We start from the raw sequence: 16,209 nt of genomic DNA on the forward strand, positions 1-16,209 counted from the left end.
ACTTCTTCCTATCATCCCCAAGCTAATGGAATGATAGAACGTTTCCATAGACAGCTTAAATCTTCAATAATGGCTAGAAATGGGTCCAGAGATTGGTATGAAGAGTTACCAATAGTGCTTATGGGTTTGCGATCGATTTTTAAGGAAGATATTCCGGCAACACCAGCTGAAATGGTTTATGACCAAAATTTAAGATTACCTGGTGAATTATTTGTTTCAACTACAGAGAATGTTACTTCAGCGGATGTTTTAAGTAGTTTGCGTGAACATTTTAAAAAATTTTAAATCAAATTTGGAACATCATCAAAATTCTAACGGTATTTTTGTTCCAAAAGATTTAAAAGATTGTCATTTTGTTTTTGTACGTGTAATAAACAAACATTCCTTGCAGCATCCGTATGAAGGTCCTTATAGAGTTGTTGAAAAAGATATTAAAAACTTTAAAATTGAGATAAATAATGAAATTAAATCTATTCCTATTGATCGTTTAAAACCAGCAATGATTGATAAAATACAGATCCCTAACACAAAAACAAAAAAGAAAGTTACTTTTAATTTATTTAACGTTAAATCTCCGGAAGGGGGAGTATTGTAGGGTTACATTTATATTCAACTTTAAATGTACCTACTTTAAATAAATTGAATTTTTGGCTCTTGTTAATTTTTTATATTTCAATTTTGAAGTGATTGTTTCAAAAATTTTCATTCTGATATAAATTTTTAAAACGAATTGTTAGCATACATTTAGGAGTGATTATAATAAAGGTATTTTATAAAAATAAAACAGTGTGTGTATAATTTAATAGTGGTATATTTATCGGCTACCACAATGGCTTTATGGTTATAAGTCACCATTAATTCGCCCTTAATGGTGCCATACCATAACGCTAACGCCATAACCATACCATAGACAACCAATTGGTTTTTGGTTTCTCGCCATATGCATAACCTAAAAATATTTAAGTTGGTGAATTTAATAACTTTTTGTAGATTTTATTCATTGTTTTGGATACGTTATGACTAAGAGCCTTATTTTTTGGTTAAGGCACCATTAATCGATCACATTGGGGATGGTTATGGATATGGGTATGGTTACGACTATGGCGTTAGGGTTAGGGAAGTTTAATCAGCCCTTTAAGAGTCAAATAATTGTTGTTGTTGTAGCGATAAGGCCTTTGCCGGATACAATCCGGTACGCTCCGCTAACACAGCTCCATTAAGGTGCTAGCCCGACCATCTCGGGACCGATTTATATGGCCACATTAAACCTTCAGGCCATCCCTCCCTCCCCATCCCCAAGTTCCATGAGGAGCTTGGGGTCGCCAGAGCCTCGTCTGTTAGTGAAACGGGATTCGCCGCTCGAAGGTGAGGTTGACAATTGGGTTTGGAGAAGCTATATATTGCACTGGCACCGTGAAAGGGTTGCGCTACACAACCCCTTTAATCTAGTATTTTAGTCGCCCCTTACGACAGGCATACCTACCGCAGGTATATTCTAACCCCCTAACCCGCTGGGGTGGTGACTTTTAACCATAAAACCATAACCAGAAAAAACAGCTGATCGAACCTACCTTATGGAAATCAATGTCATCGCTTAATGGTGCCATACCATAACGCTAAAGCCATAACCATAACATAGCCAACCAATTGGTTTTTGGTTTTCTCGCCATATCCATTACCTAAAAATATTTGAGTTGGTGAATGTAACAATTTTTTGCAGATTTTATTCATTGTTTTGGATACGGTATGACTAAGAGTCTTATTTTTTGTGGAATATGTCTGTAATTTTTTGCGTTTCCTTCATTATTTTTATGAAGTTTTCACGATTTTTAGGTTAAGGCACCATTTATCGATCACATTGGATAATGTTATGGATATGGGTATGGTTACGACTATGGCGTTAGGGTTAAGGAAGTTTAATTGGACCATTAGGCAGGATCTATATAAAGCACTTGCCTAGTCGCTTCGCTTTGGTTGCGCCGTAAGTTAACATCTCAACTTTAAGCCTCGCTTTAGATTCCATAAACTTTGAGCAGCAAAAAAAATCTGCGGCCATACATTAAACCAAGTTGAATTGATGACGGAATTTAATATCGGTGAGTGAATGACGACGTTGCCATTATGGTCGAGGTGTCATATAATTAACAAGGAGACCGAGTACCTTTTCAAATTCTCCAAAAATTCGAAATCAAATGTACGTTACCCAACAATTAAAATACCTTTCCCAACAAACGTTTAAAACTTCCCTCCATTGTGGGGAAAACCCACAATGGACTTTTTTTAAATGTTCCCTCGCCGAAGAAACAACCTAATTGTGAACAAAAGAAGAAGAAGCAGCGGTCAACTAAATTTAGTGTAATCAATGTTTCCAAAATAAATTTAACTATTAAAAAATAAACAAACATTGTAAATCTTATAGTAAACCATGGAACCAAGTCTGCCACAAAATGTCTGCCAATAACAATACGCCCACATCATCCAACAGTGCGTCATCCATCTCACCAAACGCCACATCAGCCGGCTTAGAGGATATACAATACCTACTCTACCTGGAGTCTTTGCGCCGCTTCCGTGACGATGAAACAAACATCAAACGCCAAGTAGAGGAAAAATATCGCCAATATTTAGAAGCCAAAGAAGATTATATACAATTGTATGGAAAATATGTAAAACTAACCACCTTAGCTGCAACGCGTATAGCCTTATTAACAACAAGTCACTTGCCCAACAGCGAACTGGTGGCTGCAGCCGATAAAGAAATCAGCGCTATTTCAAATAAACTATCTAGCGGCGTTATAATAGAAAATGTAACTCAAACAGCGGTTGATGATTGCAAAACGAAAGTGGCAGCGTGTGAGGCGCATGAAAAGCTAAAACAGTTGCGACACGAGTTGACAGAAAGCAAATCTACTGTGCGCGCAGTGCAAGCAGCTACCGAAACTATAGAAAGTACTATTGAGTCTGCAACTTTGCAGAGCTTAGATTTCTTTGTAGATGAAGTTGGTCAACGAGATTAAAATAAAACACATACTTGTTCAATGTTTTAAAGACCAGTAAACGCATTACTAGCTGTGCTTTATTAGTTGCATGCTGAGGTGATTGATTGGCTTGATTGTTGGAAAAGATGGTATATTTAACCGACACATATTCAATCATGAACTCTAGCATTTTCAGCAATGAAACGGAAAAGAGAATAAATAATGGAAAATCATCATCATATACATATATACGTTTGGTACATATTAAGGCTATTAAAGCTCAAGGTTGGGCGTTTGATATTTCTAGGTACTGTTTTGTTTCGTATAATGTATGTTAGTGTGTGTCTTAATTTATGTCTCTAAAAATATTATTAATTAAATTGTAACTTAAAAATGTAATAAGCTTAAGATTTACCACTTGGAGCGCTTAGACCAATCTTTAGGCGTCCAATGTAGACATTTAGAATCAATACGTATTTTACGTTTATCCATTGCCTTCTTATGTTGATCTATAATATCGCGACTGATACAAACTATATATTGTCCTTTGTAATAGTTAATAAGATTGAGATTTTGTAATGTGGATATAACATCTTCTTTTTTGATAGAAGTGCATTCGCAAATATCGCTATAAAAAAGAAGATATATAAAATAAGATTCTTACCAACAGAGAGCATTTCAAATTATTTAATTACTTGATAGTTATCGTCGGCTTTTCACCATCACTAGTTGGTTTTTGGCTTATAAAAATTTCCAAAATCGTTTGCGCCCAATAAGATCGATACGAGAGTAGACCCAAATCGGACAAAGGTTTCTCTGGCGAACCAGTTTTACCTTCAAATTTCGATAGTTCGTAACTAAATTCAATTAGTAGCTTTCCGTAACCTTTACGTTGATAAGGTGGCATCGTTAGAATACAAGCAACATTGTAATCTTCAGTGCTTTCTTTTTCCTTTGAAAAATATCCAACTATATGAAAACCGCGGGAATCAAATTCTGTCATAACATAGAATAGAAAAGGATCTGTGTCATAATAGAGTGTTTTATGATCCAAAAACAGTTTAGCCAACAGACATAAGTTTTGCGCATAAACTTTATTTTTGCGTCCATCAATTTCGAAAAACGAAATTGTGTGCTTACGATAGATCTCATTGCCGGGCGGATGACGCAAATTACATTTTGCTAAATGGCGCTCAAGACATTTGCGACTTTTGCGATATTTAAGGCAGAATTCGCAGATATAAATGCAGGGCATTTGACAGAGTTCCTGTCGTAGGAAAACGTGTTAGTATAATTTTCAAAAACACAAAAAATAATAAACTACATGTGGATATGGTGAGAAATACCACGGTTTAATGCGATGCTTGCCCAACTCTATCATTTCTACATTTTTCATGCGTGTCACTACATCATCCTGATGTATAACCATGCTGCCGGATTGACGTGGTGTTGCATTTTTACCATCTTGTGATGCCTCTTCAACTACAGTCACTGACGCTGGCGTTATGGGTAGTATGACTGGTGTGGGCATTGGTGTTGGTGTTATCAAAGGTGGTAGTATTTCTGGTATTAAAACAACAGGTGGCGCAGGTACGCTAGTTAGCTAGAGTTTAAAATAAAAATTTGTTTTCAAAGACATGTAATATTTGTAAAAATAAAATGAGCAGACCTTTCGCTTGCGATTAATCTTCTTTTGCAGCGCTGCCGCCAACACCGCATTACCATTAACCATTTCACTAGCAACAGTCGGTTGTGGTGACGTAGGTCTAGATACGCTACCGGGCAGTGATGAATGATGTTTCTTGGGTGTGGTTACACCTGTGCTGGCGCCTGTTTGTGTGGCATCGCGGCGCGGAAATTGTACTTTGCGGGTGTCCAAGTCCTCCTCGGTGACCCATTCGTCCAAGCGTTTGTTAACTGCAAAAATATGTTCTGCTGTACTGTTTTCATATACAAATAATAGCTATATATAATTACAATCCACATAGTGCACATAAAACTGCCTTTTCCCTTCAAGGTCCTTAATGCTAACAACTTCAGCGAGCGGCCAATCTTCGGTTTTATGCATACGCACCGGTAATCGGCAACCTTCGGTAAGTGAACCCTAAAAATAAAATAAAAATTATTTGAAAATGTTTTAAAAACATTCTAAAAATTTGCATTTATATCTTTTTTCAGATTAATTTGATTACAAATGGCCACTTTGCGAACGCACCCACAATCTATGCATTGCAAAAGTATTGTTTGTTCTTCATGTTTCCCACTTACCGTTGATTCGCATATCGATGAAACATCTTCATCGAATTCTAATTTTTGCGTTATTTTCATATTTATGGCATAAAAATTGAAGTTTTCAAAATTATTTGGCACAAATTGTATACAAATCTTGAGATTGATTGCTTCTTCTTTTGACAGCATTCACAATAGTGAAAACAGCTGTGAGTTTGTTTCACCTCAACACACCCAATTTCCAGAGAATCTGTCAAAACTTACCTATGTAGCTTTTACTTAAGAAGTCATGGGGATTCAAGGGCCTATTAAACATAACTCTTCAAGTGGTTACCAGTGCAATTCACGGATTCTTCTTCGTCTTTTATCGACAAAGAGAACCCACGAAGGTTTTGGAAAGTGCTATTGATGTTAAAGGTTCTTGGCAGAATACAGATCCGAAGTAGAAATTTTCTCACCAATGTAAACTGGTAAAAGTCTAGAAACTACGCGTCTTGACATCAGCATTAAGGGCAAATTAATGGTGACATAACCGTAAAACCATAACCAGATAAAACCGCTGATCGAATTTACCTTATGGAAATCAATGTAATCGATTAAAGGTGCCATACCATAACGCTAACGCCATAACCATACCATAGCCAACCAATTGGTTTTTAGTTTCTCGCCATATCAATAACCTAAAAATTATTGAGTTGGTGAATTTAATAACTTTTTGTAGATTTTCTTCATTGTTTTTGATACGCTATGACTAAGAGACTTATTGTTTGTGGAATATGTTTGTAATTTTTTGCGTTTTCTTCATTTTTATAAAATTTTCACGATTTTTAGGTTAAGGCACCAATAACTGATGCCAATTTGATATGCATAAGTAAAAATTTGGTTACGACTATGGCGTTAGGGTTAAGGAAGTTTAATTGGCCCTTTAATCCGAAGACGGAAAATAAAAATTTCAGCCCATTTAAATGGATAAATACTCAAGATTGACAAAGGCCATTATGAAAAGCGCTGAATTCATCATCTTTTTATAAACCATCTGGTATTACAGAACAAAACAGATGATCACGTCAATTCCAACACGTGTTTACATTTTTCATTCAACGGCAGCAATTTTTGGTGTTCGCGATTTTCCGAAAAATAAACTTTGTTTTTGCTCAAAAAATGGGACGCAACAGAAAATCGAATCCATTCGCTGCCAAAAAGCGTCAAAAGCGGGAGAATGTAAGTATATGCAGTTAACTTTTTCACCAATTTCAATTCTAACAACGTCAAATAGCAAGGCATCGATACACGACCTGTGCGCCAGCAGCCGTACGAAGATATAAAGCGAGAAAATGAAGCGTTTATCAAATACTACCAACTCCAAAATATTTGCCCTAATGAAGGTGAATGGGAACAATTTCTGGCGAAACTACGCGAAAACTTACCTGTTACATTCCGTGTAACCGGCTTTCGTGGCGAAGCAAATGCGTTGCTCGACATAATGAAACGGGAATTATTTACGGATTATGTTGATAGTGTCGCTGAATTGCATGGCGTGTCGAAAGATGTGGTCGAACGCCCACAACAACTTCCTTGGTATCCCGATGGTTTGGCTTATCAATTACAACTAACCCGTAAAGACATACGACGTTCGGAGCCACTATTCCGTTTGCACAATTTCCTTATAACTGAAACTAATGCGGGTAGTATAAGTCGCCAGGAGGCTGTATCGATGATACCGCCACTCGTATTGGATGTAAAACCTACTGACAAAGTGTTGGATATGTGTGCAGCGCCGGGTTCGAAAACAGCACAATTGATTGAAGCGCTGCACAGTTCGCCAGATAAGCATAAAATACCGCCAGGATTTGTTGTGGCCAATGATGTGGATAATAATCGTTGTTATATGTTGGTGCACCAAGCGAAAAGGCTAAATTCGCCATGCTTTGTGGTGACCAATCATGATAGTAGCTTCTTTCCGAATTTGTTGGTGAGTGTGGTATTGATTAGTATTGTAAAAGCTATTATAATGTCACTTATGTTGCAGCAAACGGAAGCAGATGGTAGCAAATCTATACTGAAGTTTGATAAAATACTATGCGATGTTCCCTGCTCCGGCGATGGTACATTGCGTAAGAATCCAGATATATGGATGAAATGGAATTTGGCACAAGCCTATGGTCTTCATGGGTGAATAGTTTAAAATGTATATTTACTTGTCTTGACATTAATAATCGTGTTTTACTTTAAAGCATTCAGTATCGCATTACACGTCGTGGTGCTGAAATGTTAAGCGTCGGCGGTCGCTTAGTCTATTCCACTTGCTCGCTCAATCCAATCGAGAATGAGGCTGTGCTACAACGTATAATTGCTGATGCCGATGGTGCTTTGGAAATTGTAGATGCTAAGCATTTAGTACCAGGTTTAAAATTCAATCCTGGTATGACCAGTTGGAAGTTAGCTACAAAAGAAGTTGATCAAATATTCACCAGCTTCGAAGATGTGCCTGAAAAATATCATACACTTATAAGACCCAGTATGTTTCCCTTGCCTAAGGAGCAAATTGCAACAATTGGTTTGGAAAAATGGTACTCAATCCACTAATTTCTTTAATCTTCAATTACTATATAAATTATATCCTCACAGTATGCGCGTACTACCACATTTACAAGATTCAGGTGCCTTTTTTGTCGCTGTCCTAGAAAAGCGTCGTCAGCTGCCATTTGAGAAGAACGATCCGTCAGCGCTACTCGAAAAACCCAAACCTGAAGTAAAATTAGATGAAAACGGTCAACCAGTAGAAGAAAAAAATGTGCCATGGGGACCACAACGTAAACGCCGTCGTCTTCATGGCTACAAAGAGGACCCTTATGTGTTCTTTGAAGAAGAAGACGCAGATTGGGACGAAATAAAATCATTCTTAGCTCTCGATGACACACTCAATAAGCGCTGTTTGCTCACACGTTGCATCACAGATAAGAAAAAGAATATATATTACTGTTCTGAGCCCATACGCGATATGGTGATGCTCAATGAGGATAACATTAAGATTATAAATACAGGTGTGAAAACATTTGTGCGTTGTGAAAATCGCCATACAACGCATCCATTTCGTTTGGCACAGGAAGGCTTGCAGACAACAAATGCTTTTATGGGTGCTACAAGGCGTATTGAAATCTCTAAAGAAGATCTAATTTTATTGCTCAATTGCACAGATCCAACAAAGCCGCCGTCCACGTTACAGCTGGCAGCGGAAACACAAGAGCGCTGCAAAGAATTGGGTATGTATAACGAAGTTATTAATAGTAATTTTATAAAAATATTTTGCATAAATTTAAAGGTGTTGGTAGCTGCATTTTAAAATATCAAGATACTTCTCTCACACTGTTTCTGGTTGGGTGGCGTGGTTCATCAAGTCTCCGCGCATATGTGGATTCAAATGAAACCGTGCACGTTTTAAGACTGCTGGGCGCGGATATAAGCAAGTTTGGTATGCCGAGGCCTTTCCTTGCTATGAATATTATTGTACTGAAATATTACTAATCTTGTTTACTATCTATAGAAGTCAACAAATATGAAAAGGCTAAGGAAGCTGCGGCTGCAGCTGCAGCTGCGGTGGAAGCGGCTACTGCAGTCGCTAAAGAGAAGGCTGCGAACGAGAATCCTGATGAAATTGCTGCGGAAGGGCAGATTGAGAAAGTAAACCAGGACGAGGTGGCTGTGGATGAGCAGAGCGAGAAAGTAAACAATGACCAGGTAGCCCCCGTTGCCGAGTAACTTAGTTAGCTAGTGTATTAACTCAATTTTTATTGTATTATTGTTAAGTTTTAGTTCTAATACATTTCTATTGAAATTCAATATACTTTCATACGTGTATGAATCAGTTAAAATTCTCCAAGATCTCTCTGATAAGCCAACATGCCCTTAAGAAATTTATTTGCTAGTTTTATCAGTGCTGCAATTATACAATGAAATAGTCGTAAATAAAAAATTTTGACGATAAGATGCTATATGCAAACAGCCTACAGAAGAGCAGAAAAGTGTAAAGGGAAGGAACAAAGGAAGCTAATGACCGGAGATTTTCCACTGCACTCATTCACCCACTAATGATGTGATAAGTGTCAGATAACAACAATGGCAATGTGGCTGCAAAATTTTTTATTTTATTCAATTTGTTGCAACTTCCTAATAGGTGAGACTTCTGGAGAGGTAATCAACTTGTATTGCAAGTACAACCGCAACTAGTATATATTTTGTTCTTTCCATCCATCGACGCAGCCCACACCGCCTAGTGCTGACTACTAATTTGGCGCGGTCGTCGAATTCCCAGCGCGAACAACAGCCTCATCCTCGTCTTCAATAGAAGATCGCATACGAAAATTTTGACAACTACTAGATGATGCCGTCATACGACCAGATATTGTCGTATTCCCCGAAGAAGTACTCAACGACCGTCAACAGCCAATTGTTCTACCTTCGCCGTATACGGCTGTAGTTCTGTACGGTGTCGATAGCGATCGACATGATTTCATTATTAGTGATATATCTTGTTATGCACGCTCCCTCAGCGTGTATGCACTAATCAATGTAATGGGGGTGCAGAACTGCACACAATATCATGGTATTGTGGAAATACGTGCCAAATGTGCAGTTTACAATACGAATGTGGTGTTTGATCGTGGCGGTGTATTGATCTCACGTTATCGTAAATACAATTTAATTGGAGATGAATGGTTGTATCTGAATTATACTGCGCAACCGGAGGAGAAGGCTGTTTTTCGAACAGATTTCAATGTTACTTTCGGACATTTCACACTCATGGATTTGTTGTATGCATGCCCGGGTGAGTTCTAAAAATGGTGTTGATGGTAGAGACCACTAAGAGGTCTGTAATGTGTCCCATCCTTTCCTTTCCTTCCATCTTCCTTTCCTTCCATCTTCCTTTCCTTCCATCTTCCTTTCCTTTGTTGTTGTTGTTGTTGTAGCAATGCTTCGCCCCACCTAATAGCTGCGACCGATCACAAATTGTCATCAATATCCTCTGACGGGAGTCTAAGGAAACTTGCTGTTTCAGCAGGGGTGGACCATAATGAAAGGGGTGTTAGAGGCGTTGGTTCCACATTACAATTAAAGAGATGGTTGGTGTCATGTGGGGACACATTGCAAGCGGGGCATACATTTTGTATGTCGGGGTTGAGTCTGGATATGTAAGAGTTTAACCTGTTACAGTATCCAGAACGAAGTTGAGCCAGAGTGACTCGCGTTTCCCTGGGGAGTATGCGTTCCTCTTCCGCAAGTTTTGGGTGCTGTTCCCTGAGTACTGGATTCACCGGGCAATTCCTGGTATAAAGGTCCGACGCCTGTTTGTGGAGTTCACCAAGGACCTGCTTGTGTTTTTTTGCTTCATACGGCTGAGTTCTCAGGTGCCGCATTTCCTCAAAATGCTTACGGAGATGGCTCCTTAAGTCCCTAGGCGGTGCTGGCTCATGTTGTTGTTGTTGTTGTAGCGATAAGGTTGCTCCCCGAAGGCTTTGGGGAGTGTTATCGATGTGATGGTCCTTTGCCGGATAAAGATCCGGTACGCTCCGGTACCACAGCACCATTAGGGTGCTAGCCCGACCATCTCGGGAACGATTTATGTGGCCACATTAAACCTTCAGGCCATTCCCCCCTCCCCACCCTCAAGTTCCATGAGGAGCTTGTGGTCGTCAGAGCCTCGTCTGTTAGTGAAACAGGATTCGCCGCGGATAGGTGAGGTTGACAATTGGGTTCGAAGAAGCTATATATTTCGCTGGCAACCTGAAGGGTTGCGTTACACAACCCCTTGAATCTGGTATTTTAGTCGCCTCTTACGACAGGCATACCTACCGCGGGTATATTCTGATCCCCTAACCCGCTGGGGGAACCTAATGTGTATATTCGTGTAAAATTGTCATATTTGCTCGATTATCATCACACTTCAATATACATATATAACTCTTTTGCTCATATTCGTTTTAATTGATGAAACGTTGCAATAAATTCTTATTGCATTGTGCGAGCTTCTTTGATATCTCTTATGCTCTTCGGAATGAACGAAATAGACAACAAGCGAAAAGTATAGTCAGTAGTTGAATGCCCGCCACGCCGAGTACCACGCTTGCTAGGCGAACTGTTTTGGAATCAATCAGTGTGAGTAGTTTATTTAGACAGCCTTCTGCAACCCCAGCGGGTTAGGGGATCAGAATATACCCGCGGTAGGTATGCCTGTCGTAAGAGGCGACTAAAATACCAGCTCCTCATGGAACTTGGAGGTAGGGAGGGAGGGAATGGCCTGAAGGTTTAATGTGGCCACATAAATCGTTCCCGAGATGGTCGGGCTAGCACCTTAATGGTGCTATGGCACCGGAGCGTACCGGATTTGTATCCGGCAAAGGACCATCACATCGATAACACTCCCCAAAGCCTTCGGGGAGCAACCTTATCGCTACAACAACAACAACAACAACAGCCTTCTGCGTGGGAATGAATAACAGTACATTCCTGAGCCTCATTTAAATTGATCACAGCGCAGCATGCAGGTGGTAAGGTGGCATTATGAAATACTGTTTCCCAGTCTTTTGGTCCAAACGTACCGCAACAATCCATCTCACTGGCTCTTCAATCAGATGTCTGTTGGGATACCCAGGTTTCTGGGTATTCAACAGGAACTGTTTGGTTAGCATCTCATTTCTCTCTCTGATGGGGAGTATTCTCGCCTCATTATGTAGATGGTGTTCTGGGGACATAAGAAGACAGCCCGTGGCGGTTCTGAGCGCAGTATTTTGGCAGGCCTGTAGCTTCTTCCAGTGGATAGTTTTTAGGCTTGGCGACCATATAGGGGACGCGTAGCACGCAAACGGCTGGCCAATTGCTTTGTATGTGGTAATGAGCGTTTCTTTGCCTTTTCCCCAAATACTGCCAGCAAGGGATTTGAGGATTTTATTACGGCTCTGGATTTTCGGAACAATTGCGGCTGCGTGCTCACCAAAATGTAGATCCTGATCAAACGTCACACCCAAGATTTTGGGGTGTAGGACAGTCGGTAGCGTAGTGCCATCGACGTGGATGTTCAAAATGGTCTACATTTGGGACGTTCAGGTTGTAAATAGGGTCGCGGATGATTTAGTCGCTGATAATGCCAGGTTTCGCGTGGCGAAAAAACTGGAGAGATCAGGGAGGTAGCCGTTTATTTTGTTGCAAAGCTCATCGATCTTTGGGCCCGGGCCTGTGGCCATTATTGTGCAGTCATCGGCGTAAGAAACGATAGTAACTCCTTCTGGTGGCGAAGGAAGTTTTGATATGTAAAAAATAAACAAAAGTGGGGATAGGACACCGCCAGAGCCTCGGCTGTTAACGAATTTCGGGAATTCTTCCGGCGGGAATAAAACGAGCCGAGGCGGATTCAATGACCTTGCGGAAAGCACGCTCCCCTTGGCGGGCATCAGTTGGGATAGGGAGGGCAGCAAAGCGGCTGTCTGTGAAGGATTTGTATTCGTCCCACTTTCCTTTTTTAAAGTTAATGAAAGTGCGTTTTTCTGCTACGATGAAGTCGGCGGGACGCTCGAGCGAAATAAGTATAGGCAGGTGGCCGGATGCCAATGTTACCATCGGCTGCCAGTTGACGCAGTTTACGAGTTCTGCGCTCCCAATTGAAATATCCGGCGAACTGTGACAGTTTCCTACCATTCGTGTGAGGGCGTCTCCGTTTATAGTGCAGAACGTCGTTTCTTCTATTTGATCCGCTAACGTCTCACCCCTACTGTCCACCCGCAAGTTTGAATTCCATAGATCGTGATGGGCATTGAAATCGCCTAAGATAATGCGATTGTTTCCAGTGATTACGACGCTGATATCAGGGCGGTATCCACTGGGGCAACAGGTGACAGGAGGGATGTAGATGTTGATGATTTCTAGATTTGCATCGCCTGACCCGACAGATAATCCTTGACGTTCTAAGACACAGTCCCTGCGGTCGATGTCGGGATCAAATATTGCACAGTGTGGTGTATGATAAACGCGAGGCCGCCTCCGTTTCCGCTCTCGCGACCTTTTCTGTGGACATTATACCCAGAACAGGTCTGCAATGCAGATCTTGCTGTGGGTTTAGTCTCTTGAATCGCAGCAATGCGAATGTTGTGCCGCTTCATGAAGTCGACTATCTCCGTGATCTTCCCAGTTAATCAATTACAGTTTAACTGCAGAATTCTGAAGTGCATAGGGGAGACGTCGTCACTCTGGGAGTAAGTGATGGGTGACAACGCCTGGGTTGTGGAAGGCCAGAACGCGATTGCTGTTGAGGCCCTTGGACTAGACGTCCTTGGGTAGGCATTGGGGTACCCGGTGTATTTGGGTATGCGGCCTGGCAACATGGCGCAATGAAACCCGTCGGGGAATTGCCGTCGCGGAGACCAGAACATCTAGGAAAGTGGCACTGTCAGGCAGGAGCTGCATTGGGCGGATGTCGCAACCGTATATATTCTGTGCTGGCGAACGGTGCAAAGGGAGGTAGGGACTAAGTCTGTTTCCCTGACCTACACAATTGCTGCCGGAAAAGAGGGGGGAAGAAGACGGTGGCAGGGGCTGATGCTCGGCATTGCTCCCGACTCTACTACGGAGATTATAGGTATGAGTGGGAGCAGCCGTGTGAGTTGGTGGCGCCGTGGGGCGCGTGCAACAGCGGGTACTTGTTGTGGCTTGCTGAGCAGCGGGGCTGCTGGAAGATAGCGGGGGGGGGGGGGGGGGGCGCTGAGGCGCAGACTACGGGACGTCCTAGGACGTGAACAGCAAAGAGCCACAAAAGATTTATAAAAGTTACGTGGACGTCTGGTTTTGGGGTCTAACCCAGAACAACCTGTCCGATGCAACCATCCCTTACACGAGACACACTGACAAGAGTATGACCGTCCTAAAAAGATTCTTTTCCGGCAGATGCAGGAAAACCATTGCTCAGGACCGGGGTCAGGAGACGGACCCGGATTGGGTTCGATACCTTCCCGGAGCAAGAGAATATGGAGCAGTCCCGCTGCAAGGAGCTGCTGGGAGGATTACAATTTATGGGAGGGACGCAACAAATTAAATGGGGTTAAACTGAAATGGCAGACCTTGGTCGGGAAAAATCCCGAGTCGCTCCGGTACATAGAACCGACGGCCTTGGGAAGTGAAAGACTTACTTTGGTTTAGTATCCTTGAAACCTTTCCCCAGAACATTCAAGTCCCAAAACGTGGTAAGGAGGGTTATATCTTTTTAATGACAACATAGCTCCTAATTCTTCCAAAAGGACAAACTTTCATAGCTTTGGATGGAATCCCGAAAAATATTAGGCGTAATTTTCTCCAATGTATATCTTATTTCTTCTCCTAACAGCAACACAATTACATCAATCCTGGGCTTATGCCAACAATGTCAACCTGGTAGTGGCGGGCACGAATGATCCACGGAATGGACGCAGTGGCACTGGCATTTATGCTGGTATGTATGGTATGCTCGTGGGCTCAGTGACCAGCAACGAACGACAAAGTAAATTACATTTTAGTGTGGTACCCAAACATGCCGTAAGCAATAAAAAAGCGCTGAAAACCTTTAAGCTAAGTGAAACCAGTCGCACAGATCTGGGAAAGCTCTACCAAAGATAGCCAAAATCAGCACCTTACTCGATCGCTTCACCGGTGTTCATCTTACGCGTGAAAATGACATTGACTTATATGTGACAGTACTCTTGTGTAACAATGTCCGTACAAGTCACACACTACAGCAACAACTTTGTCACGAAGATTTATGCTGCGATTTTTATATTGAACGTAGCTGCTTTTCGTGGTCTAGGCGCTTTTCTCAATACAGAACCTGAAGCGATTGGTGTTTGTGCAATCTTCGCTTGTATTGGCGATCATCTTTATACCTGCGGCAGGATATATGAAGAATCCGTGAAGGTGGTGCCGCGTTATAGCTTCGATTTTGTGAGTATAAGCGGAAATTTTACGAATCGTAATGCCAGTTTGAATAGCAGGCGAAGGAGTATAGGTGAGTGATGCAAGGTCGGAGGATGTTATTGGCCTCTTGTATTTAACCTCATTATTTTTTGCAGCAACTTCGTCTTGGCTAAACTCAGTTTGGTTCAACCCCACGCGGATCTCCTAACCTTTGGGATTTATAGCAATTATTTCTTGCAGGACACTGTTTATGATCATCACAAAGACTCAGCTGGATGCTTACGCCTCACGCTTAGGTTAGTTTTAATTCCTTTTCTATTTAACTTCTTAGAAACGCATGCTACATATATTAGATAAAGTTATATCAGATCTGTTTAGAACATTTTCAAATTGATGCTGGGAATAACTGAGTGATATCTGTTGACTCCGTTTTCAAAAGAATTTCAGAACATCCCCTCGATACTTCTACCGAGATAATCCCGTTCAAAGATTTCAGAAACTTTGTTGGGGGATTTGCCTAGTTTGTGTCGTGTAGTTTTAGGTAGCCTCTGAAAACCTGTAGGTGTTGCATCGGATTGTGCACCATGCTTATTGGTGCATTGTTAAGCCGCACCCCATGGATATCCGATAAACAGTGCCTTCGTTCAATCGCCTTAGTAAACCCTGAAGGCTCCTCTGAACGCTTGGCGCCAACTACTGACCAGAAAACCTTCGACACCTGGAGCAAAGTGCTCGCTTAGTTTCCCGAGGGCCATCTGTCCTGAAACAGATAGCAAGAGAGTGCTAGCTGATAGCCGCGTCCAGTTCGCAAGTGCTCACTCGGGCCGAAAATTTGCCAACGTTTATTTTTTAATCAAAAAATGCAACCGCGAGGGAGATAAAAAGATTTCTGGCAGCCGTCGACCTGACTCTTGCTGCGCATTAATTGTCGCTTGGCTATTTGAGTAAATATGAAATTTTGTAACTATTGAAACCCTGTCTAACATCCCCCAATTATAGCAACCTTAACGTCTCGTAGAGACTTTGCCTCTTTTGAGAAAGCCTGAGTTATTTTGTAAACTTGTCTCCTATT

At 41.4% G+C, this 16,209-nt stretch overlaps 3 protein-coding genes and 1 pseudogene across 4 annotated transcripts; 3 read left to right on the plus strand and 1 right to left on the minus strand.

Moving 5' to 3' along the window:
* The first annotated feature begins 2,252 nt into the window (after positions 1–2,252).
* Positions 2,253–3,647, plus strand: dgt4 (dim gamma-tubulin 4). Its single transcript, XM_067778632.1, has 2 exons — positions 2,253–2,355; positions 2,420–3,647. Exons 1-2 carry the CDS (start codon positions 2,285–2,287, stop codon positions 3,015–3,017), a joined length of 669 nt encoding a protein of 222 aa, XP_067634733.1. The 5' UTR covers positions 2,253–2,284; the 3' UTR covers positions 3,018–3,647.
* Tip60 (Histone acetyltransferase Tip60) lies at positions 3,032–5,381 on the minus strand. Of its 2 annotated transcripts, XM_067778631.1 has the most exons (7): positions 5,247–5,381; positions 4,956–5,082; positions 4,648–4,895; positions 4,303–4,581; positions 3,674–4,245; positions 3,394–3,606; positions 3,032–3,161 (listed from the first exon to the last, which is right to left on the minus strand). In XM_067778631.1, coding segments are annotated over exons 1-7 (1,500 nt in total). In that variant the 5' UTR covers positions 5,307–5,381; the 3' UTR covers positions 3,032–3,160. The 2 variants fall into 2 exon arrangements, with proteins under 2 accessions (XP_067634732.1, XP_067634731.1); XM_067778630.1 differs by having other exon boundaries at positions 3,032–3,606.
* Positions 5,382–6,205: 824 nt separating this feature from the next.
* Nsun2 (tRNA (cytosine(34)-C(5))-methyltransferase Nsun2) lies at positions 6,206–9,079 on the plus strand. Its single transcript, XM_067778633.1, has 7 exons — positions 6,206–6,428; positions 6,484–7,179; positions 7,237–7,379; positions 7,442–7,777; positions 7,836–8,470; positions 8,530–8,679; positions 8,752–9,079. The coding sequence occupies exons 1-7, from the start codon at positions 6,369–6,371 to the stop codon at positions 8,964–8,966; spliced, it is 2,235 nt and encodes a 744-aa protein (XP_067634734.1). The 5' UTR covers positions 6,206–6,368; the 3' UTR covers positions 8,967–9,079.
* A 244-nt stretch (positions 9,080–9,323) lies between these two features.
* On the plus strand, positions 9,324–15,408 carry LOC137248412 (vanin-like protein 1; annotated as a pseudogene).
* The last annotated feature ends 801 nt before the right edge of the window (positions 15,409–16,209 follow it).

This window comes from Eurosta solidaginis, chromosome 4, assembly GCF_040869045.1.
Source record: "Eurosta solidaginis isolate ZX-2024a chromosome 4, ASM4086904v1, whole genome shotgun sequence".
In the NCBI taxonomy this organism is placed as follows: Eukaryota; Metazoa; Arthropoda; class Insecta; order Diptera; family Tephritidae; genus Eurosta; species Eurosta solidaginis.

Excerpts from the sequence above, each read along its gene's own strand:
- Nsun2 (XM_067778633.1), top strand. The coding sequence starts at position 6,369 with ATGGGACGCAACAGAAAATCGAATCCATTCGCTGCCAAAAAGCGTCAA. Across the intron at positions 6,429-6,483 it reads AGCGTCAAAAGCGGGAGAAT|CAAGGCATCGATACACGACC; the intron begins GTAAGTATATGC and ends AACGTCAAATAG. Across the intron at positions 7,778-7,835 it reads ACAATTGGTTTGGAAAAATG|TATGCGCGTACTACCACATT; the intron begins GTACTCAATCCA and ends ATATCCTCACAG.
- Tip60 (XM_067778630.1), bottom strand. The coding sequence starts at position 5,306 with ATGAAAATAACGCAAAAATTAGAATTCGATGAAGATGTTTCATCGATA. Across the intron at positions 4,246-4,302 it reads ATTTCTCACCATATCCACAT|GAACTCTGTCAAATGCCCTG; the intron begins GTAGTTTATTAT and ends TTCCTACGACAG. Across the intron at positions 3,607-3,673 it reads AAGCCGACGATAACTATCAA|CGATATTTGCGAATGCACTT; the intron begins GTAATTAAATAA and ends TCTTTTTTATAG.
- dgt4 (XM_067778632.1), top strand. The coding sequence starts at position 2,285 with ATGTTCCCTCGCCGAAGAAACAACCTAATTGTGAACAAAAGAAGAAGA. Across the intron at positions 2,356-2,419 it reads AGCGGTCAACTAAATTTAGT|TAAACCATGGAACCAAGTCT; the intron begins GTAATCAATGTT and ends TAAATCTTATAG.